This window comes from Ictalurus punctatus, chromosome 3, assembly GCF_001660625.3.
Source record: "Ictalurus punctatus breed USDA103 chromosome 3, Coco_2.0, whole genome shotgun sequence".
Lineage (NCBI taxonomy): Eukaryota > Metazoa > Chordata > Actinopteri > Siluriformes > Ictaluridae > Ictalurus > Ictalurus punctatus.
This window is the reverse complement of record NC_030418.2, coordinates 14,651,818-14,674,962: the sequence shown is the minus strand read 5'-3', so window position 1 is coordinate 14,674,962 and position 23,145 is coordinate 14,651,818. Positions and strand designations below refer to the sequence as shown.

Genomic DNA, 23,145 nt, shown 5'->3' with positions numbered 1-23,145 from the left:
GTCAGGACACCGTCTTGAGCAAACATTCTACCTTCAAGTCATACATTGAGTGTTGTACATTTCCTGAAACGTTTAAGAGTCAACAGTGACTACGTTTACATGGACAGCAGTAATCTAATTATTGACCTTACTTTGAGTAAGACAATATTGTGATTAAGGTGTTTACATGAGCCGATTTTAGAATACGCCTTTCATGTACCCGTTTTATATGTTCTAGAACATAGTTCGATTAATAGCACATGTCATTACGTCACCGCGCCACACCGTCCGACGCTCCTCCAGAATTTCACGTATCAGCATACAGTTCGTCTTCGTTATGGTACAGTATACAGTTTTGGGTGTTTTTATTTAAAAAATTTACGAACGCTTCAAGTGCGATTAATTATTTATCATGCTATATGTGCTAATAGACAACTGCTTGAAGTCGTGGGCTCCGTCCCAAACCGCGTACTGACCTTCTCTATTGTAGCCGAGATGCACGTATTTCGCCTACTATAGGTCTATAGTAGGTAAGTACGCGGTCTGGGACGCAGCCGTGCTCTCTTGTTTGACGTTCGTAAAACGGTTCGTAAAACGGTTGAGCTCTGCCGTGTATGTACGTGTCCTGTTGCAAAATGTGGTGAAAACTCTCACACGAAGTTGTGATTAAGTGTGAATGTGATTAAGGTGTGTACATGTCTGTAATACACCTGGATAATGCGACTAAAACAGAAGTACTCCACATGTCTTAATTTAATTTGTGTTTACTTCGAGTATGACTTTAATTGGATTAAGGTAATTAAAAATTGCTGTTTACATGCTAGTTTCTTAATCAGAGTATTGTCTTAATCCGGTTAATATTGGTTTATTGTTGTCCATGTAAACATACTGAGTGTGTATTAACCAGCGATCACAAGACATGAGAGAAAATACAGACCTGGTGAGGAGAGGGGTTTTCAATATATCAAATGGACAGCATTGGCACTTGTCAACAGTGAAAACAATCATGATTAAATGAAAGAACAATAGAGACATGACCAGTGTCTGACCAGAAAAATAACAAAACTATATTCCCTGATTTAAAAAAAATACCTTTTGAATTGATTCAAATTCCACTTTTATAACATCCATCCATTTTCTGTACTGCTTATCCTACACAGGGTGGCAGCGAAGCCTGGAGCCTATCCCAGGGAACTTGGGACACAGGGTGGGGACAGCCTGGACAGGGTGCCAATACGTCACAGGGCACAATCACACACACACACGCTCCACACAATTTGTAAATGCCAATCAGCCTACAACGCATGACTTTGGAATGGGGAGGAAACCAGAGTACCCTTAGGAAACCCTCAAAGTACATGCAAACTCCACACACACAGGTAGAGGCGAGAATCGAACCCTCAACCCAACCCTAGAGGTGTGAGGTAAATGTGCCAACCACTAAGCCACCATGCCCCCACTTTTATAGCGTAATTCCTCAAAAGTAGTTTGAGAGCTAACTAGCAATATCTTAGCATAAAACTTTCAGCAATTTTTATTACTTGTGATTACCTTGTGCACTTTACTGTATGTGATCAGATTCACTCCATAGACCAAAGGTTTTAATGTCTTTTTCTTCTTTTTTTCCTGAGCCACACTGGCATTTATGAGTGTGTTCATAATCTGTATAATTTACCATAATAAGTATATATATATATATATATATATATATATATATATATATATATATATATATATATATATATATGTATATATATATATATATATATATATATACACTGTCCAATAGTGTGCATTATTAGGTGACAACATTTTTACTGATTAATGCAGTTTTTCAATTTACCAAATATTGAAATATTCAACATTAAAACCTTTTTGCTACTGGTAAAAATGGCTTTCTCTGTAAACAGTAGTCACTAACACATATTACTTTCTGTGTTTTTACTGCTATGAACACACCCACTACTGTATCTGAAAGCCAATTATTAACTTCAAACTGTTTCCTGCTGTGAGCTAGATTAGCTTTTTTTTCTTTTTTAAATCTATGCCACGATTCCTTACAAACAAATCACATATTCACCCTAGGTGATATTTAATTGTAATATACTCACCATCCACTTTAATAGGAACACCTGTTTGTTGGCTCATTTATGCCATTATCCAATCAGCCAATCATGTGGCAGCAGCACAGTACACAAAATCATTCAGATACAGGTCAAGAGCTTCACTTAATGTTCACATCAAACATCAGAATGAAGAAAAAGTCTCTGTGACTTTAATGGTGGCATGGATGTTGGTGCCAGGTGAGCTGGTTTGAGTATTTCATAAACTGCTGACCTCCTGGGATTTTGCACATACAGTAGTCTCTAAAGTTTACACAAAATGGTGTGAAAAGCAAAAAAACATTGAGTGAGCAACAGTTCTGTGGGTGGAAACACCTGGTTGATAAGAGAGGTCAGAGGAAAATGGTCATACAGCTTCAAGGAAGGAAAAAGTAACTCTAGTAAGCACTCTTTACAACTGTGGTGAGCAGAAAAGCATCTCAGCATGCACACAACTTTTAACTTTGAGGTGGATGAGCTACAACAGCAGAAGGCCACATCAGGTTCCACTCCTGTCAGTCAAGAACAGGAACCTGAGGCTATCAGATTGGGGAAAAGACTGAAGATTAGGGGGAAAAATCACCTGGTCTTTTTTCAATCTTCAGCTGTCCAGTTTTGCTGAACCTGAGACCACTGCAGCCTCAGCCTTCTGTTTGTGGCTGTCAAAAGTGGAACAGTCTTCTGCTGTTGTAGCCCATACACCTCAAGGTTTGATGTGTTGTCATTCTGAGATGCTTTTCTGCACATCACAATTCTATATAGTGGTTATCTGAGTTACTGTAGCCTTTCTATCAGCTCAAACCAGTCTGGCCATTCTCTGTTGAACTCCCTCAACAAGGCGTTTCCTTCCACAGAACTGTCACTCACTGAATGTTTTTTCTTTATTGCACAATTCTGAGTAAACTCTAGAGACTGTTGTGCATGAAAATCCAAGAAGATCAGCAGCTGTAGAAACATTCAATCTTTTAACTCCATGGCAGATGTTGATTTAGTGATCAAATTGCAGTTGAACTAATGATCAAATCGCTGATGTCTGGTCCAAATACTTCCATATGACTGAGCATAAGAAGGAACGTTCAGCAGGTTCCCCTTTATGGAATGTTGTTAACAAAAGTAGGTGATATGACTTTGGACAATAACAGCAATTTCAGCCACAAAGTCACTCCAGAGTTATCTGGGCACCACCACATGCAAGGTAGGCCTGGGCAATAGGGAAAAGTAATTTGATATCGGCCATAATTGATGGCATGATGCTGATGTCTGACAGGCATTAATCACACACACACAAAACACTGTAACCATAACACTGTATTCATGATGAGCTCACTGTAATCATGATGGGGAAAAAACGCTGGTTGCAGTGCATTCAGACCACTTCACATATAATTACCTGAATAGGATAGTATCAAATATAAAACAGTTATATGTGTCCTATTACTATTATTAACCATGTGTAAAAAGGTGGATTGTGATCACTAAGCCATCAGGCTACAGAAGAGCAATTTTTTCACAGCCTAGTGTCACCATAAATCTAGTGGGCTGGGGTCACAAGACTGTGTATCGGGGGAGATCTTTCAACCATGTTAGGCACACACCTGCTAGTCAAGGTATTGCAGGAGGCTGCAGGACTGAATCAAAGGAGATCTCACTCAGAGAACCTAAATTGGAAAATGGAGAAACCCAAAACCAGTCCCGGTATACATTAGCAGAGAGTACAAGCTGAGCAATATGGCAAGGGAGGACCACTCAACCATGCTACTGGCATGTATTTGCAGGCCCACAAGTCCAGACCCAGCCAATAAGGGACTGAAAAGATAGTACCATACTGAGCAACAGATCCATTTGTAGTTAACTCAAGGGAGAGAATGGGAGTGGTGCATAACAAAGCTAGCAAGCTTTGGTTGTTACTAGGTTATGACTACATTTAAAACCTTTGGTGCCATTTGTAACTCATCACCACCATGAAGAGAGGTCTATCATGTACACTCTCATAAGGCATTTGTTAGAACATCAAAACTTGTGCTACTCAGCCCTTGCAGTGTAAGTGCCTGAATTAGTAACATGACTTGTTGGTATGGTTAGCATCAAGCAGGAGTGCAACTTGGCTTTTTCTTTTACAAGCTGTGGCCCCCTGAGTGCTCACATATGTGGTGAGGAAGGGAGGTGGAGTAGAGAGGAAGGATCTGGGAAGGAGAGGGTTGGTTTGGAACCCGGACCCAGGGAAGATGTTTAGGAAGAAAGTCTACTAAATTAGCAGGAAGGGGAGAGGGCTGAGAGGGATATATATATATATATATATATGTATGTATGTATGTATATATATATATGTATGTATATATATACATATATATGTATATATACATATATATGTATATATATATATGAACATGTATATATGTGTACATATATATATATATGTACACATATATGTATTTCACCTAAGGTGCATTCACTAAGGGCTGTGTGGTTTCAGTCAGGTTTCTCCCTCACTGCTGTCCTGTACTTCGAGCTACACAACACTCCATATGCATTGTAAATTGTGAAAGTTAGCAGTGGGACAATTTCAGAGGGAACTGTACACACACACACACACACACACAAATTGAGGCATAGTTATGATATAGTGTAGGCCAGGGCTAGACTGGGACAAAAAATCTGCATTTTTGGTCCAGGCGGCCCACCACTACGATCCAGAATCGGTCCAGTCGGACGTATATATATCCATATATATACACTGTTGTTCAAAATAGACACACACACACACACTGTGTGTGTTTATGTGTGTGTATACATACTGTGTATACCAGTTTAAGTGGACCAGTTTACTCACTCGCTCTACTTACTCTCTGGTGATCTGAGGTGGCAAATCTCCATGCTCTGGTGAAACGGTCAAAGAAAAGAAGCTTAAGGTCAAAGTAGTGATCAACTATTCAACATTGAGTATGTTCTCATACCTCCAGGGTCTGGGATTTGATTCCAGCTGTGGCCCTGTGTGCGCAGAGTTTGCATGTTCTCCCCGTGCTGTGGGGGTTTTCTCCGGGTACTCCGGTTTCCTTCCCCAGTCCAAAGACATGCATGGTAGGTGCATGATTGGCATGTCCAAAGTGTCCGTAGTGTATGAATGCGTGTGTGATTGTGCCCTGCGATGGACTGGCACCCTGTCCAGGGTGTACCCTGCCTTGTGCTCCATGCTCACTGGGATAGGCTCCAGGTTCCCCGTGACCCTGTAGGATAAGCGGTTTAGAAAATAGATGGATGTCCTTTGGATAATGGATGATGAATATACCTTAACGTTTACACAGTTAAGATCATCCTTTTGTTTAATATAAATTATAAGAAAGGAGGAATTAGGTATTTATTTGTATGTGACATTGGGCAATTAAGTCAATGCTCTACATGTTTTGGGATTTGACCTGCAGTCTGAATTCATGAGCAATGGATAGTGGGTTCTGGCTGCAGAAGTGAATCCATAGAGGCGGTCTACCAGATTACCAATCCAGCCTGATGTAGGCCTTAAAATAACACATTCTCATCATTGAAACACACTACATTTCGAGAACATTTCTCATTAGTATAGGTACCAAGTCATTATTTCTAATGTTCTAATAACATTCTAATATCCTCTTATATTGTAATACAATAACAGGTAACAATGTAAGTATTATTTTCCGCTTTTATGTATATACGGCTTTATTTTTTAAATGGCGGAAATGGGCTTCCATAGAAACGGTCTCCTGGAGGAATGCCATTGGAGAGATTTTCTGGCGCGCTTATTTATTGGTTGCCAGACATTTCACGTTCACGGTTTCATTTTTTGTAATCGATTTGGCGTCATTTTCTTTAAAAACAAACAAACAAACAAAAAAACTTTTGTTGGACTCACCTAGTTACAAGTGTCTCTGCAAATTAAATCAAATAGACTGTAATAGTTCTAGTCATGCTGATTCTTGTTATCCCAATGTTTATTCGCGATATCTACGGCTCTTTCAGATGTATAGAAGTTGTTTCTGGTCAGTTGATAGACAGATTAGTTCTGCGGCACTTGTATTTCTGTTGAGCCTTTTATTATTATTAAATTATATTACTTTCCGTAAGACCTGAAAAAAACCCTCAAATAAAATACAAATGTAATGGTAATTCTTGGACAAAACGCTCTGGCCTCCAAACTTGTGGAGATATTAGTGAATCTGGCAACCATAATGCGCGACCGCCTCCTTCACTCTGACGTCACTCGGTAAGGATGCCCTCCAGTTCGTTCATTTCTGTTGGCGGCCTGTTTCACTTACCGACGTCCTTTTCTCGAAGAAACAATAACAGTTTATCTCGGAAGCGTATTTATTTGGCGTGAGACACAAACGCGGTCGTTTCGCGCGAGTCGGTTTTTGTCTTTTTGTTTGAGAAGATGCTGTGTTGTGAGGGAGAGCGGGACATATTTGAAAAGGCCGGGTGAACGGAGTATCTGCCGCCAGCCAATCGGAAGTGAGTATTTTTCGCGCTGATTGGGGCGAGTTTCCCCGCAAAGCTTCAACTCGAATGAATAGAGATCGGAGTAACGCGATGCTTCAAACAGGTTATTTCAGCTGAAAATACATGTTAATGTCGACCTATTAACCTTTGGTCTGTTAACCGTAACCAAGATGTTTCTGGGGGAAATAACCCGTCCGCTGGCGTGTCACTAAGCAGCTGTAGTGTATAAAAGCTAGGAAGCTAACTAGCATCTTAACCTGGTTTGTCAGTCAGATTAGCGTTAGCTGCCTAGCTGTGTTGCTCAGATTTGACATATTCACTCCGCATCTCTGTACTAGCGGATCCGGTATTATTTCTGAAAATGATCATATTATCTTCCATTGAACAACTGTGCTCTTGCTCTAGTTAGTGTGATGTCCAGCTCCCCTCAGGTGTTAGCGCTTTTAAATCGTTTTTAGCCGCACGGCTAACGTGTTTTCTGTGTTGTTGTTTGTTCCCATTACATGGCTAACACTCACTCACTTACTCTCACACTCTCTCTCTCTCTCTCTCTCTCTCTCTCTCTCTCTCTCTCTCAGCTCGAGTTGAAGTGAAAACACGAGCCAGCTTTTTTCACCTCGCTAACTGTTCAGCTAAAGCCAGGTTCGCTGTGTGAGGCGTTTATTTATGCAGTAAAGTGGTCTGTTATGGAAAGTGCATTAAGAGCCTTAGCGAGGCTTTTCGTTTTTGTCACCGAAGGCTATTAATATGAATAGGTTTCTCTCACCTAGTTAATGAGGCGACTCTCGGACTGAGACTGGTTTAAATGACAATAGTTGTGAACACGTTAAAGTTGGTCGGACATGATTGATTCACCACGTGTGTGTGGAATTATTTGATTGTTTCTGACTGTGTGGAAGAGCAGCTGCAGGGAGATGTACACTCGGACCCAGCGCCTGGAGACTCTGTTTCCAGCTGAATAAAGATATTACATGCTCTTTGGTTTGTTGTTTAGGTCCCCGGTGATTTAACGCAGATGTTCTTCCCTGCTAAGTAAAGGAAATTAGGCAGGGTCCGTCATTTAATTCAGGATGAAACTAACCCCCCACTCACTGCAGACTGAAGAGGGAAGCCATCTTTATTGACCAGATCCCCGTTTGGTTTAACACGGACTCTCTGGAGTGCCAGTGATCGAGCTCATCTAACTGTATTGTACGTGTGTTAGGAAGTCAAATCGTATCTCTGTTTAATAGAAGATTTTTTTTTCTTCATCTGGAGGTGCTGTGAGTTTTAGTTAACATGCTGCAGGGGCTACAGGTGCAGCTGTGTGGAGCTTTTCTCGTCCTGGCCTCTGTATGCAGTGCAGGCAGCAGCCCAGGGCCTTTCAGCAGCTGCTGGGTAGATTTACACTGAGTTTATCATCACAAAGGCTTTATCTGTGGTGTTTTTCCCTGATTGAACATATTGTGGGTAAGTTTACGCAAAAGGACATGACGTGCGAATCGAGGCAGTGATTTCGAAACAAACAAAAAGTCTGATTTTTTTGGGATTTTTTTTTTTGTGTGTTTGGATGCCAGGCATTTTTCTTTCTGTCGTTTTCATGCTCAAGTGGAGGGGGGGGAAACTTAAGCTAAATTTGAAGGGGAAAAAATGTTTGTGCTTCATCTTACAACAGATCCCTGAGTGGCACCAATGGAGAGTAAGGGAGGATCTCTACCTGCAATGCCTGAGCCAAAGAACCCCACCAGTATGAAACAGTTATCTGATTCACCGTGTGGATGTAAGGGACGAGGTGATGGAAGCACAGATCCCGCTCTTTTAATGGATAAAGCTGCAACTCAGTTAGCAGCCACGCCCCACGATGGTGTCTTGCAGAAGATGGGCAACCACAACCACACTCATGAACATCTGAAGGATCTGACATCTCGTTTCTTCAACGGTGAGCAGGAGACTGTGTCGAAGTTCTGCACGGCCCCCCCTGGATCGCCCCTCCATAAAGCAGTAGAGTCTGGACCTCAGCATGGCAGCCCTCAAAGGAAGTCTGACTCCTCCCCTGAGCTCACACTCAAAATAACCAAACATTTACCTAATGGAAAATCGCCACCACCGTGCAGGTATGACGCTAGCTATGGGGAAGATATCACGGAGGAAACAAATGCAGCTTTAAGTTTAGCAGAAGGTATGCTGGCTCCTGCAAGTGCCACAAACGAAGGGAGCAAGTCGAGGGGACCAGTGAAAAAAGTGCCACCGAGCAGACGTCACCCCATCGACCCTGCTGTTAATGGCTCCGAGAGATCAACTTTCACACACATTATCGTAGAACCATGTGACAAGCCCAGAGAGTCATATGACCCTGCTCCTGACTCCGATGTCCTGACTTCTGAATCCAGTGATGCTATTGTGCCTTCCTGTGTAACTTCTAATGGCATGGTATGATTTTGATTTCAGTGTACACCCCACCCCTTTGTTTCCAGTCTTTGTTTAATACATGCATTGCAAACAATTAAGAGCAGTTGGGATGGTGGTTAAAAAAAAAAACCTGCATGTAGAGAATTGCATGCAATATAGGCCTACTACTGATTATAATAGTTTCTATGACCCCAATATACAAGCCAAGCATGACCTTAATATAAGTTTTAACTGATCTTATCTTTCTTGCCCCCAACCCCCCCTTACAGCCTATGTTGGATGCTGAGGAGGATAATAGCGTTCAGGGTGTGAATGATGTTAAGACATTAATAACAGAAAAGCAACCTCATGTGCAGTTTTCCGTGGGAGATATTGTCTGGGCTAAAGTGTCTGGATACCCATGGTGGCCATGCATGATCACTACAGACCCAGAGTTCAACCTTCACTTCAGGCAGAAAGGTAAGGGCCGGAGACAGTGGACATGTAACTTTAATTATACGAGCACAGGCACTTTCATTTAATGTTTTTCTCTCTTCAACAGCAAACAACTGCAGGGGATTATTGTACCATATACAGTATTTTAGCGACACGCCAGAGAGAGGATATATTGCTGGGAAGAACTTGGTCGTATTCTCTGAGAAAGAACAATACCAGACACTGTGCTGTGGAAAGAAAAAATCCACTGATGGCAAGAAGGTACTGATTTTGTTCACTCACACCCTGTTAAGTAAAGAGTATTTGCATTATCTGTGACTGATGCATTGAAACATGTTTGCATTTTCTAGAAGCAGAAATGCCCTGAGGTACTATGTTGTAGAGCTATTTAATTTTTTCATGCTTTGTGTCTTTTCTTCAGCTGATGATTCCACGTAAGGTGCGGATACCATGGGATACAGGCATCTCCCAGGCAACAGAGGCAGTAGCTTTACCTGTAGAGGAGCGCCTGGCCAAGTTCAGCTTCACATACGAGGGCAGCCAGCCGCGGTTCAACTCTCGCATGCTGCAAGAACTCCAGTGCAAGCAGGAACAGCAACAGCAGAGTCATGAAGAATTTCCAGATACACCTAGCCTCACTCCACCAGACTCCACTCAGTCCAGCCCCATCACTGTACAGTTACTGAGTAACCATTTTACTCCCCTCCTTCCCACCAACAGCAGCACTTCAGCAAGGAAAACACCCCTTGCTACTAAAGCACCTAAAGCCCCAGCCAGCAGGGGGCAATGGATCCAGAAGGAGCAGAATGTCCTTTTCAAAAGGAGAAAGAAAGTCAATCCTGTCGTAGTTCTCCCTAATATTGACTCTGTTGTACAGGTGAGTGCAGTCATGACTCTGCTACGTCCCCATTTAATCTTATTTTTCTTATTCTTTCCTGCTACAAATTGTACTTTTGTTTCAGGATATGCCCATTGCTGCAGATAAACTTGAGCCTAATAAGATGAAAATGAATAAATCTGGGATATTCACAAAAGCGTCATCACTGAAACAGGTGTTGCATTATTTTGTCCTTATTCTATTATTTCCAGTGTTATCCACTGTGTTAGTTCATATATAAAATGTGTGTTTGTGTAGGATGTCCTATTTGCTGAAATTGACCCTCAGTTGAAAGCGTCCCAGAAGAAACAAGGAAAACTCAAACAGAAGTTTCCAGCTGCACCAAACTCCCTGAAAAGGAAGAAAATTAAGGCATCTGCTGTTATTGCTGAAAGACTGAATGCTGAATTACTGAAGCCAGTGGTTTTGGGTGAGAATGTGGGATCTCCAGTTTCTTGCATTCTTAGTTTGCCTTTTTGACCTCTTCATACCTGATTGAATAGTTTTAGTGTTGGAAATGTTTGGCTGTTGTGATAAATGTTGTATGTCTCTTTGTTCGAAGATGCTGAAGTCTGCAAGATTAAGAGAAAACTAAAAAAGGACAAGGCAGATGCTGTCTTGAAAGGTTGCCTCCTACACTTGTTCTTTTTTTTTTTTTTGCATAATTTTTAATGGTTTTAATATTGAAACAACATTGTTGTTCTATCATTCTATACATTTTCGGGGATGTTGAGATGTCTAAGTAAATGTATCCTGTGTTCAGTTATGAAGGCCTCGAAGCGTGCATTTGAAGAGATTAATGTGGAGGATGTACCTCAACCCAGGAAAAAAGCCAAGCTCGGGGACGGTTTAAAATGGCACGAGACGCTAAAGGTTTGATCGTTACTAAAGATACCATTTAAATGGGTAGCACAGCCCAGTGAGGGGACCTTGATGTACCAGTGTTTGGGTTGATCTGATCAGTAGTGTTAGCAGCATTGTTTGTAATTATGTTGGCCCTAAGAGTACACACTCTGGAAGGCAGTTTATTACTGCCAGTCAGTCATGGTGCATGCTCCTTCAGCTAGATATAGTTGTGTGTTATTGCAGGTTTTGATTGCCTGGTTGTTGTTTTGTTTTTTCTTCTACTTTCAAAGGCACAGAAACCTGAACCTCAAGTCAGTATACAAAGGCAAAAGAGGCAAAAATCTGCCATCACCCAGAAAAGAAAGAGACCTAAAACAGCAATGTCAGGTAAAGAAGCCAATTCGCTACTTTGAGGCTTTAGGCATTCATTCATTCATTGTTATGTTTATAAAATAATGGTGCTGATTTGCTCTATTTTTGGGTCAGTGGAGGAGCCTCAAAACAAGGCCAGGTGGGGTAGGAAGAAAAAGCAGGACCCTAGCAACCTGTCGCTACCGGTTTCATCCAAGAAGCACGGCCCATCATCCCAGGTAGTGCTAGATATACAATTGTCTTCGTTGTGAGCCTAAATTTATGCATATATCAGACTTGTGCAGACAAAAAGCTTTAATAGCAAATACAGGGTTCCCATGGGTCATGGAACTTCATGGAAATTTAATAAAGTCTATTCCAGTCAGGGAATTTGATCATTTTGGGGATGAAGTCAGGGAATATCGGGGAATTTTGTTTGTAAAATTTTCAAATGTATTAGCTAAAACGTCTGTGAGAGAGAGAGAGAATCAGTCTTTTTTTATTATTTATTTATTTATTTTAATTTTTTTAAACTGTGTGCTCAGTTATGGGTTAAAAATGTACTTAAAATGGCTTACGGTACCTTGTAAATGAATTGATTTTATTTCCATTAAAGAAATATTTTGTTTTATTAGGACCATTTTTTTGAGGTGTAAAGATTAGTCATGTGATAAGTATATGTTCTTTTTAAGCAATGAAAAGTAAGTTTTGCACTGAAAATGTCTGTTCACCAGGAAATTGAGCTTACAGATTTAATGGGTTAAAATAGTTTTTTTTTTTTTTTTTTTTTTTTTTTTCCTTTTCCCCCCTGCTCAGTACCCAGGCAATACATTGTACCATTCTTTGTACAGTAAGTCATGGAAATTCAAGATTTCAGTCAGGGGAAAGTTTGGGAAAAGTCATGGAATTTTACATTTGACTTGTAGTGGGAACCCTGCAAAAAAAATCAGAATTGAAATAGAAACAACCTTTTAAGCCGTTTATCCATTTTGATGTTGCTTTCGAGCAGTTTAAACAAACATCTACTCCAATGTGATACAGACTTCATATCAAGAGAGACCCGATTCTCCTACTGATGAAGCCCATGCTACCAGGAAGGCAGATCGCAGTATCAATAATAAAAAAGAGAGTTTGTGTCAGGTTAGTGTACGTGTGCTGTATGTTCATATCTAGTAGGTCTGTGGTATTGGTCTGTGCTAGAATGTTTTTGATAATTCTGTGTGTTCAGGTTTGTGAAAAGACAAGCGAGGACCTGGTGACATGTGAAGGACAATGCTATGGTTCATACCACCTCCAGTGTATGGATTTGGACCAATCATCAGACAAGGTGCTCTGCACTGCCTGCCGTACAGGTAAATAAGAGACGCTTTACCAAGATCCCTGCAGTCACCAGGGGGCCCTCAAAAATATGTTTCATATGAAAACAGGGCAGTTCGGTGGGTATATGTTTCATCATGGCTAAGTTTTGAGTCTGTACTGCTAAATGTCTAAATACTATGCCATGTTACCCATGTTATATCATTAGTACTTACAGTCCACTCTGAAAGTATTGGAACAGCAAGGCCAGTTATTTTTGTTTCTGCTATACACTGAATACATTTGAGTTTAAGATCAAAAGATGAATATGAGCTGATGGATCAGAATTTCAGCTTTAATTTCCTGATATTCACATATAGATGTGTTAAACAACTTAGAACATGGCAGTCCAAATCCATTTAAAGACAAATAAAGCTAGTTGTTCAGTAGCTGGAAGGTGAGGTGGTACAGAATGCAGAATTGATATTACTTGGAAGAGTTAGCACATGTTGCCCCTAGGAGGCAGCAGATATTTAGAGATAGGCATGATATTTTTCTGAAAGCTGACTTATAAGCTGGTTCTGGTTGCCACAGCATCTTTATAAACTTTGTCATGGTTTGTCGATTAGCAGTAATACATTATTTGTGTCAAACTGTTTTTTCTTATTTTTTATTCTGGTAGATGGGAGTCAAGTAGTGTGTCCACTTATGCCTCAGATAATTTATTTTATTTTATTTATTTATTTTTTCTATTTATTATCCACTTTGAACGTTCTGCTCTGTGAACTTGGCCTTGTGGGCATCACCAAATGCAAATCAGCTGTGGCATGAAAATTATGTTTCATGTCAGTGTCCATCTACACTATGAAGCACCATCCAATGAATTTTGATGCATTTGGCTAAGCAGATTATATAGCCCTATACACTTCATCCATCCTGCTGCTTTTGTCAGTAGTCACATCATCAATAAATGCTAAATGCAAGGGAACCATATGTACCCTTCAATTAAAACTATATACACAGTTGCAATTAAAATTATTCAACCCTCATTGCAAATCAGGTTTGTAAAAATTTAGACTTTCAGCTGTTTGCAATGAACAAATCAAACAAAAGCAATTGAAAGAGTTGAACTATTTAATATTAAGTATATAAAATAATTTATTCAGTTTTTCTCATACTAAATAGTATCAGAAATTAAAACAAAATCTAAGGACCACAGTAAAACCATTATCTGCAAATGGAAAACTTGGCACAGTAGTTAAACTTCCCAGAAGTGGCTAGAACTACTCATCCAGGAAGTCACAAAAGAGATAAGGACAACATCAAAGGAACTACAGGTGTCTCTTGCATCAATAGAGGTCACTGTTCATGATTCCACTATCAGAAAGACACTGGGCAAAGAGAGCATCCATGGAAGAGTGGCGAGGTAAAAACCACTGCTAACCCAGAACATTAAGGCTCGTCTGAATTTTGCCAAAACACACCTTGATGATCCTCAAAACCTTTTGGTAGAATGTTCTGTGGACTGATGAAAGTGGAACTGTTTGTAAGACAGGGGTCCCATTACATCTGGGGTAAACCACACACAGAATTCCACAAAAAGAACAACATACCAAGCATGGTGGTGGCTGTGTGATGGTGTGGGGATGCTTTACTGATTTGCTGATTCAGGGCCTGGGCGACTTGCAATAATTGAAGGAAACATAAATTCTGCATGAAACACAAAATCTTAAAGGAGAATGTCTGGTCGTCAGTCCGTAAGTGGAAACCCAAGTGCAAATGGATTATGCAGCAAGATAATGATTAAAAGCATAGGAATAAGTCCACCTCTGAATGGCTCAGAAAAAGCTCAATTAAATTTTTGGAGTGGCCTAGTCAAAGTCCTGACTTGAACCAACAGAGATGCTGTGCGAGGACCTTAAAGGGGCAGTTCATGCTTGAAAACCCTCCAGTGTGGCTGAACTAAAACAGTTCTGCAAAGAAGAGTGGGCCAAAATTCCACCACAGCACTGTGAAAGACTGATCTCCAGTTATCTGAAGCGTTTAGTTGTCGTTACTGCTGCTAAAGGTGGCACAACCATATTTAAAAATTTAAGCGGGGCGGTTTTACATTTTATGGCATTTGGCAGACACTCTTATCCAGAGAGACTTGTGTCTATTTCGTTTATACATCTGGGGGTTAAGGGCCTTGCTCAAGGGCCCAATGGTGGCAGCTTGTCAGTGCTGGGGTTAGAACTCATAACCTTCCGAACAATAGCTCAACTTACTTAACAGGTGTTGGATAACTTTTTTTTTTTTTTTTTGCTTCAGTAAAAGAAATAAAAACTGCCTAGTGTTGCCTTTTGTTTTAAGTTGTATTTCGTTTGAAGATCTAAAATTATTTAGTTTGAGAGACACAAACTTTTTCACAGCGCTGTAGCGGTAGGTTTGACATTTTTGATTCAGCTTCCCGTCTACATCTGTGTTTCAGGAGTGCATACATGTTTCACCTGTAAGAAGTCTGAAGGAGAGGTGAAGCGCTGTAGTGTCTTACACTGTGGACGATTCTATCACGAGGCATGCTTGCGGTTAAGTGCTTTGACTGTTTTTGATAACCGCGGATTCCGATGCCCCCTACACACTTGCCTCAGCTGTCACTGCAGCGGCCGTGGCACAGCAAAAGCTACCAAAGGTACTGCATTCTCACATCCATGCAAAACTCCTGCTGGTATATACCTAGCATGTATAACAGTTTCTTTATGGTGGAATAAATGTTTTTTATATGTATGCTTCAGGGAAGGTGATTCGCTGTCTGCGCTGCCCAGTAGCATACCACACTGGAGACCTGTGCATAGCTGCAGGAAGTGAGATGCTGACCTCTACTACTATGTTATGTACCAACCACTTCAACCCTAAGAAAGGCTACAGGCATCGTACACATGTCAATGTCAGCTGGTGTTTCATCTGCTCTAATGGTGAGATCATTATCAGTTAGTCTTATGCCCCCCAACCCCCCCCGAAAAAAGGAAAATGAGCTTTCCCACCATTTCATTGTATACGGGAGTGTAGACTAGTATTACCAGTCGTGTAGTGAAGAACTGCAGCATTTGCAAAAACTCTGCTAAGTGATTGTGCTTTTATGTAGTTCTGCAGATGTGTTCATTTTGTTAATGAAAACTGACACAGGAATGTTCATCGATGAGCGCTTCCCTCTCCCCGTGACGAGATGAAACCGATGTCCTTAAACACTAACTGTGACTATAGCAACATGCAATATTGTGGACGAAAGAAGACAAGACTAAAATGTAGTTAAAAAATGTGTATATATATCAAAATCTCTATTTTTGTGCTCTGTTACTACTCCGTTAACTTTACCTGAGGTGGTCTATGAGGGTGCGCTGATAGAGAAGCGTTCCCAGGCAGAGAAGCATCCTTTATAACTCGCATTTATGCGCAGAGCGAGCTTTCGACAAAAAAAACAAAACAGAATCACAAAACACAATGTTGGCTTTTCCTGATTGGCCATGATATCTACAGGGAATGCTTCTCTATCAGTGCGCACCCTCACAGGACCAATCAGACCACCTCGGGTAAGTTAACGGAGTAGTAACAGAGCCGAAAACCAGAAACAGAGACTTAAAATGATCACGCAGGCCTGTTATCAATAATCAAACGTACGTGTATATCATGTATTTTTGTAAATGTGGATTAGTTGCCACGTGTGTGAGATTACAATTCCTGGTTAAACGTGTGGGGAGTGATGTGTGTGTCTGTGAAAATAAGAGCTGCATGCTCTGTAAACAGGAGAACAGTGGATCATTAATATCTAACTAATTATCTCAAGGGGGTGTCTCTACATGCCTGTCAGTCATGTTGCTGTCAGCTCAGAAACTCTCCTCTTCTAGCCTAGGCAGTGTATGCATGCGTTTCAGGGCATCAGTTTAGGACGGAACACTAAAGAGGAGTCCTGTATATGTTTTGTATTTTTCATTTTTAAAACGCTTGCTTAGGCTATCTATGACAAAATCAGTAACTATACCTTTTATTCATGTTATATTATGTATCTGTAGGTGGCAGACTCCTGTGTTGTGAATCATGTCCAGCTGCCTTTCACCCTGACTGTTTAAATATCACCATGCCTGATGGCAGCTGGTTCTGTTATGACTGCCGCTCAGGCAAGAAGCCCAAGTACAGAGACATCATCTGGGTCAAACTGGGCAGTTACAGGCAAGTGTAGTGTCAGTGCTTAACATGGAAGCATTACTCCGCAGCCACCTGCACAGAGCCTTTGCCAGAGTTTTTGTATCAGCTTTTTAAATATGACTTTGGCATATACTGTATCATCTTGTCTCATGATAAGTATATAATCGTGGTGTTCTGACCTTTGACCCACTCTGAAACGCCAGATGGTGGCCAGCAGAAATCCGTCACCCCAGGAACGTCCCTACGAATATCCAGCACCTACGTCACGAGATTGGAGAGTTCCCTGTTTACTTTTTTGGATCGAAAGATTACTACTGGACACACCAAGGACGTGTGTTTCCTTATATGGAGGGGGACAGGGTGAGCAAACACCAGAAGACTACCATTGGGAAGGTCTTTAAGAATGGTAATGCTGGTTGCTGCTTTTTTCCCCCCTCATTTTAACCTAAGGCCCTGTCATTCATATCAGTATCAGTGTGTCTTTACCTGTTCCCTTCCTGTCACGTCTTTAGCTGTGGTGGAGGCTGAGGCTCGGTTTAAGCAGATCAAAATGGAGAGAGAAGCTAAAGAGGCCCAGGAGAACAACAGGAAACCCCCTCCATACAAATATATCAAGGTACCAACTTTTCAACACAAGACATCATAGTAAAATTGGTGCCTCTTGATCAGCAGTGAAGATCTCCCCTGGCTGTTACCCTACCACTTGATGAATCTTTTTCAAAATTTCATGCGTTCACCTTTAACACGTGTCCTGTTTCAGTGGGCCGTCACGTTTATTATCGCGAATAGTAATGACAAGCTGTTTTCTGCAGGTCAACAAACCAGTCGGGCGCGTGCAGATTTACACGGCCGACATCTCCGAGATCCCCAAGTGCAACTGTAAGCCAAGCGATGAGCGGCCGTGCAGCTTTGAGTCGGAGTGCTTGAATCGCATGCTGCTATACGAGTGTCACCCTCAGGTGTGTCCGGCTGGAGACCGCTGCATGAACCAGGACTTCACCAAGCGCCTCTACCCTGAGACCAAGATCATTCGCACAGCTGGCAAGGGCTGGGGTCTCGTTTCTCTCCGAGACATCAAGAAGGTGAGAACCACAGAAGTAGTGAATGCACTTCATTTTATTAGTTCATATATTTCAAACTAATTGCTGTTATGCTGTAGATTTTTTCTTTGAGAGCATCTGTGTGTCCACTGTGTGTGTGTATCACTGGTTGTTGTTGATCAGGGGGAGTTTGTGAATGAGTATGTGGGGGAGCTAATCGATGAGGAAGAGTGCAGAGCGAGGATCAAATACGCCCAGGAAAATGACATCACACATTTCTACATGCTCACCATTGACAAGGTAAACACTACCACAAGACTGGTGTGTGAGTGTGTTATGCAATGAAACAGAATTGGGTTACTAAATGGATTTTTTTCTTTAATGCATATTTATTTTGAAGGGCGGTGGTAAACATTTGAACGACGATGTTTCAATGAACTGTTTTAAACGTTTCAAAGTCTATATTTCTTTAAAAGATCTGTACTGTATGATCAGGCATTTCCCTCTATGGGGACGAAACAGGAAGGAAGTGGAGAGGAAAGGAAGTTTCATGTCATTAGTTTTCTGCTGAAGATTTTTGCAGCCGAATTCCTTCTTCTTTGCTCAAAGTTTGTGAGATAATGAATGAATGAAGCGAACTAGTTTAGCAGTGTGAGTGTATCTAGAGGAACGCTGTTTAATCAGGAGCGTCACAGGTCGGCATTACGTGGCCCTGCAGTACAAAATACCACAGCTGTGCTCAGTAATTAAAATGTTAGTTGAGAAATCATTTCCAGAAATAACTTTTCGGAATGCGTGCAGTTCAGCCCACGTTCTTATTAACGTCATTTTCTGTATATTAAAGTGCTCGTGCATTCAAAAGAGGTGTTTTAAGGCTTTTTAATTTTTATAAGAGTGTCTTTGTACTGGGACACAGTGAGAATGGAGAATTTGAATATATTGGGCGTGTTTGTGGCTTGTTTCTTTCTTAGTTTTATTTTACTGCCTTGTGCTAAACATCAGTCTTTTCACTACGGAAAGCGTAATGACCTCACTGCTGCTGCGGGGGAGCGGATTGTAAGAAATGACTAGTGTCCCAGTACCAATCTGCGGCACGGTGGAAACCTCCGATGCAGTGGGGCGATTAGCAGTAAAAAAAAATTCTCCACCGGTGGAAACAAACTTTTTAGATTTTCATCTGTGTGATTTAGCTGGTTTGCTAAGCCACTATCTCGAGGGCTAGTGTCTGTTGTTGGAATTTTTGTGGAGTTTATTTTGGCCTGCTTCTTTCCTGTTTAAAAGGAAATATGTCCCGCATATGATAATCAAATCATGGCTCGTTTCATTTCATGGTCAGAGTAACTGGATAAACCAGTATTCCGTACAAAGCATGACCCAATGCCATGTGTGTATGTAGGACCGGATCATTGATGCAGGCCCTAAAGGGAACTACTCCCGCTTCATGAACCATAGCTGCCAGCCCAACTGTGAGACTCAGAAGTGGACTGTGAACGGAGACACACGTGTGGGACTGTTTGCTGTGTGCGACATTCCAGCAGGTGAGTCATGGTGTTGATAAATCTACAGAAGGGTGACAGAAACCAACATTTTATGTGTTTGTGTGTGTGTATAATATAAATATATATATATATATATATATATATATACACAATTCCAAAAATGTTGGGAATTTGTGTAAAATGTAAATAAAACAGAATGCAATGTTTTGCAGATCTCATCCTCATGTTATTCACAATAGAACATGGAAAATATATCAAATGATATGATTAAATCAGCATTGTGTACACAATTGTCCCTTGTTTAGAAGAAGGCATCCTGAGAAGCATTGATTTTATGTAATGTTTGCTTGAAGGCTTATTGTATGTTTTGTTTATTGATTTGATTAACGTTCTAGGCACCGAATTGACTTTTAACTATAATCTGGACTGTCTTGGGAATGAGAAGACTGTTTGTCGCTGTGGTGCACCCAACTGCAGTGGCTTCCTCGGAGATCGACCCAAGGTGAGTAACACACACTGCTTTAAGCACACAATCATTTATAATGTACATCTAGACCAAGAGCTTTCGATGTTATAATGAGCTGCACTGCTATTCTAAGGTCCCAGGCACTCTGTTGGGGATCGTATGCCTCCTGAAAAAGCTAGAATTCGTAGTTTTTCAGTCAGGTAAAAAATCTGGAGTTTAGAAGGTAGAAAATGGATAGATCATTAGCGTCAGGTTATTGTAAACAGTAGTTTTATATAGTGTGTGAGATGCTTATAGGTGCTTTGGTTAAGAGAAGTATGCACTCACTGAGCACTTTATTAGGAACACTATACTAATACTGCATAGAGCCTCCCTTTGCTCTCAAAACAACCTCAATTCTTCATGGCATGGATTCCACAAGATTCCTTTGAGATTCTGCTCCATGTCGACATGTTTGCATCACACAATTCCTGGAGATTTTTCAGCTGTGAATCTCCCGTTCTACTACATCTTAAAGGTGTTCTATTGGAATCAGATGCGGTGACTGGGAAGACCACTGAACTCATCGTCATGTTCATGAAACCAGTTTGCAATGACGTGCTTGGTGACATGGTGGTGTATGCTGGAAGTAGCCATTAGAAGATAGTAAATTGTGGCCATGAAGGGATACACATGGTCAGCAACAATACTCAGTCTATGGCATTCATGCTTTCATTAATTTGTATCATCTGGCCCAGAGTGGTCCAAGAAAACATTCCCCACACCATTACACCACCTCCCCCAGCCTGGAATGTTTACACACAGAGGTTGGGTGCATGGATTCATGTTGTTGGTGCCAAATTCTGACCCTACCATCTGTATGCTTCAGGACAAGTCGAGATTCATCAGCCCATGCTACGTTTTTCCAGTCGTCACCCATCCAGCTGTGACAGTTTGTAGTAACTCAAATAAGCACTCTTTACAATTGTGGTGAGCAGTAAAACATCTGTCCAGTTTTGGTGAGCCTGTGCCCACTGTAGCCTCCGCTTTCTGTTCTTGGATTACACAATTGGGATCTGACATGGTCTTCTGCTCATTTGCCTCAAGGTTCGACGTGTTGTCCTTTTCTGCTCATCACGATTGTACAGAGTGGTTATCCGAGTTAACGTAGCCTTTCTGTCAGCTCAAACCAGGCCGGCCGTTCTCCATTGACTCATCAACAAGGTGTTTCTGTCCACAGAACCTCTGCTCACTGGATATTATTTTTTATTGCACCATTCTGTACTCTAGAGACAACAGTAAATTAGAGTGTGTGTGTGTGTGAGAGAGAGTGTATATAGTTGACTTTTTAATCTTTGAGATATGTGATCCATTGTAAAATAATGAGTAGTCATTAAAAATGTCCTGGAAAAGGATTTTATAAACAAAGGGAACTGCGCTGTGTGTCACAGATCACCCCCACGTCGGAGCCCAAAGCCAAGTTACAGAAGAAGAAACCGAGGCGGAAGCGTGCTCGAAGTGAAGGGAAGAAGCAATCTGAGGACGAGTGTTTCCGTTGTGGCGATGGAGGACAGCTGGTTTTGTGTGACCGCAAGGGCTGCACTAAAGCTTACCACCTGTCTTGCCTGGATCGCACTAAGAGACCATTCGGTAAGTCACATTGAGCTAAGTAAATACATTTCAAAAGTCGGAATAGAACTCTTAACTTCAAAGTTAAATTACTATGCTTTTATTAATGAAATACTGCTATATTCAGAAATTTGGGTTTTGTAGGGCTGCCAATTTCAAATTATGTCCTGATTACAGTAATGGCTTGAGTATTCCATAAGCTCAAGTGTTCATTCATTTAAATTTTTTAATGAAGAAAATTAACAAGCTGTAGACTCCAAATCATGTTAGACATCACCTCATTCGGTTAAAATAACGAACTTAAACATACTTAGCGGCTCAAACTGAACTTGTTTACAGGTTTGGCAGTGAGCGAAGTTAGAAGTTTTAATAGTAAACGTGTTTGATTTTACTGTTTTTGAATTCTTTAATTATCGTCTAAACAGTATTTGCTGGAGCCGTAGGTATTTGAGCGGGGTTATTTGTGGGAATGGGGCAAATATTCACTGTCTGTGTTACTGTGACGAGCAGGTCGTTGGGATTGCCCCTGGCACCACTGTGATGTATGTGGCAAACCATCTGATGCTTTCTGCCAGCTGTGTCCCAACTCCTTCTGTAAGATCCATGAGGAGGGCACGCTGAGACCCCACCCCAGCAGCAGTCAGCTGTGCTGCCAAGAGCACGACGACTCGGACCTGCAGTCTACAGCAGCGGCCACCAAGAAGTCTGATCTTGCCACTAAACCTGCCAAACGCGGCCGCAAACCCGGAGCCCGGGGCAGCACCGACTCTACAGCCAAGAAGCGCTCCAGGAAACATTGTAACAAGCAGCAGAAGGGTCGAGCTGGCGAAAGTGTTCCTCCTCTCTCACCCCTTCCCTCCACGCCCTCCCCATGATTCAGTGGTATTGATATGAACATGACTGATCTCCCAAACTGAAAGCACTGTGTCTGATCAGGGAAGAGTATCTGAACACTGTAGAGCTCAATGAAGCTACCATCAGGTTCCTACACCCCCGCCTCCCCTCTCCCCCCCTCACTCAACCTCTCGCTCAGAACCGGGTGTGGGAGCCACCACACCGAACAGCCTCGTTACTACACAGCATTATGGAGGCCAAACTTGAAATTTTTTTTTTTTTTTTTTTACACCAGTTTTTAATCGTTCAGATAGATTTGTTTAATTTTTTTAACAGTAGATATGTATATGAAAATGTATATGAAAGACCAAAATTATAATAATACTGGAATTACAGATAGTAACAGATGCCAATGTGTAGTGTTTTTTTTTTTTTGTTTTGTTTGTTTGTTTTAAACAGTCAGTTGTACCTTTAAATGTAAGACACTATGGATAGCCCTTGAATTGTTTTTATAGTTAACATAGAGTGCATTTAACTATAGAGCAGCACATTTGTTTGTTAGCTCATTTTTTTGAGTTTATGTAACATGCTAGAATGTTAAGAGTCTCTGCAAAATCTACCTATTCAGAGTTTAAAAAAAGGCACAGTAAATTGAGTGAGTCAGGGCGCTGTTTTTTGTGAGGTTTGGGTGAAATAAAACTTTTAAAATAATGTGTGCGCCTGATTTATTCGGTTATTTTTGCACTTGGAATGGAGGGTGAGAATAACGTGTAGC

At 41.2% G+C, this 23,145-nt stretch overlaps 1 protein-coding gene across 5 annotated transcripts; it reads left to right on the top strand.

Annotated features, from left to right (window-relative positions):
- The first annotated feature begins 268 nt into the window (after positions 1-268).
- nsd2 (nuclear receptor binding SET domain protein 2) lies at positions 269-23,081 on the top strand. 5 transcript variants are annotated; one of them, XM_047154279.2, is made up of 24 exons: positions 269-319; positions 8,203-8,957; positions 9,206-9,395; positions 9,478-9,632; positions 9,793-10,248; positions 10,334-10,423; positions 10,507-10,678; positions 10,811-10,873; positions 11,012-11,121; positions 11,385-11,481; positions 11,581-11,687; positions 12,487-12,585; positions 12,674-12,797; positions 15,212-15,412; positions 15,516-15,695; positions 16,791-16,947; positions 17,127-17,329; positions 17,436-17,539; positions 17,736-18,005; positions 18,147-18,263; positions 19,360-19,501; positions 19,858-19,964; positions 21,359-21,557; positions 22,047-23,081. In XM_047154279.2, exons 2-24 carry the CDS (start codon positions 8,220-8,222, stop codon positions 22,409-22,411), a joined length of 4,446 nt encoding a protein of 1,481 aa, XP_047010235.1. In that variant the 5' UTR covers positions 269-319; positions 8,203-8,219; the 3' UTR covers positions 22,412-23,081. The 5 variants fall into 5 exon arrangements, with proteins under 5 accessions (XP_047010235.1, XP_017320313.1, XP_047010236.1 ...); XM_017464824.3 differs by lacking the exon at positions 269-319 and adding an exon at positions 6,300-6,560; XM_047154280.2 differs by lacking the exon at positions 269-319 and adding an exon at positions 6,301-6,560 and having other exon boundaries at positions 11,581-11,684.
- Positions 23,082-23,145: the final 64 nt, after the last annotated feature.

Coding starts and splice junctions, on each gene's coding strand:
- nsd2 (XM_047154279.2), top strand. CDS start 8,220: ATGGAGAGTAAGGGAGGATCTCTACCTGCAATGCCTGAGCCAAAGAAC. Junction 11,482..11,580: donor ACCTAAAACAGCAATGTCAG/GTAAAGAAGCCA, acceptor TTTTTGGGTCAG/TGGAGGAGCCTCAAAACAAG. Junction 16,948..17,126: donor GTCAAACTGGGCAGTTACAG/GCAAGTGTAGTG, acceptor CTGAAACGCCAG/ATGGTGGCCAGCAGAAATCC.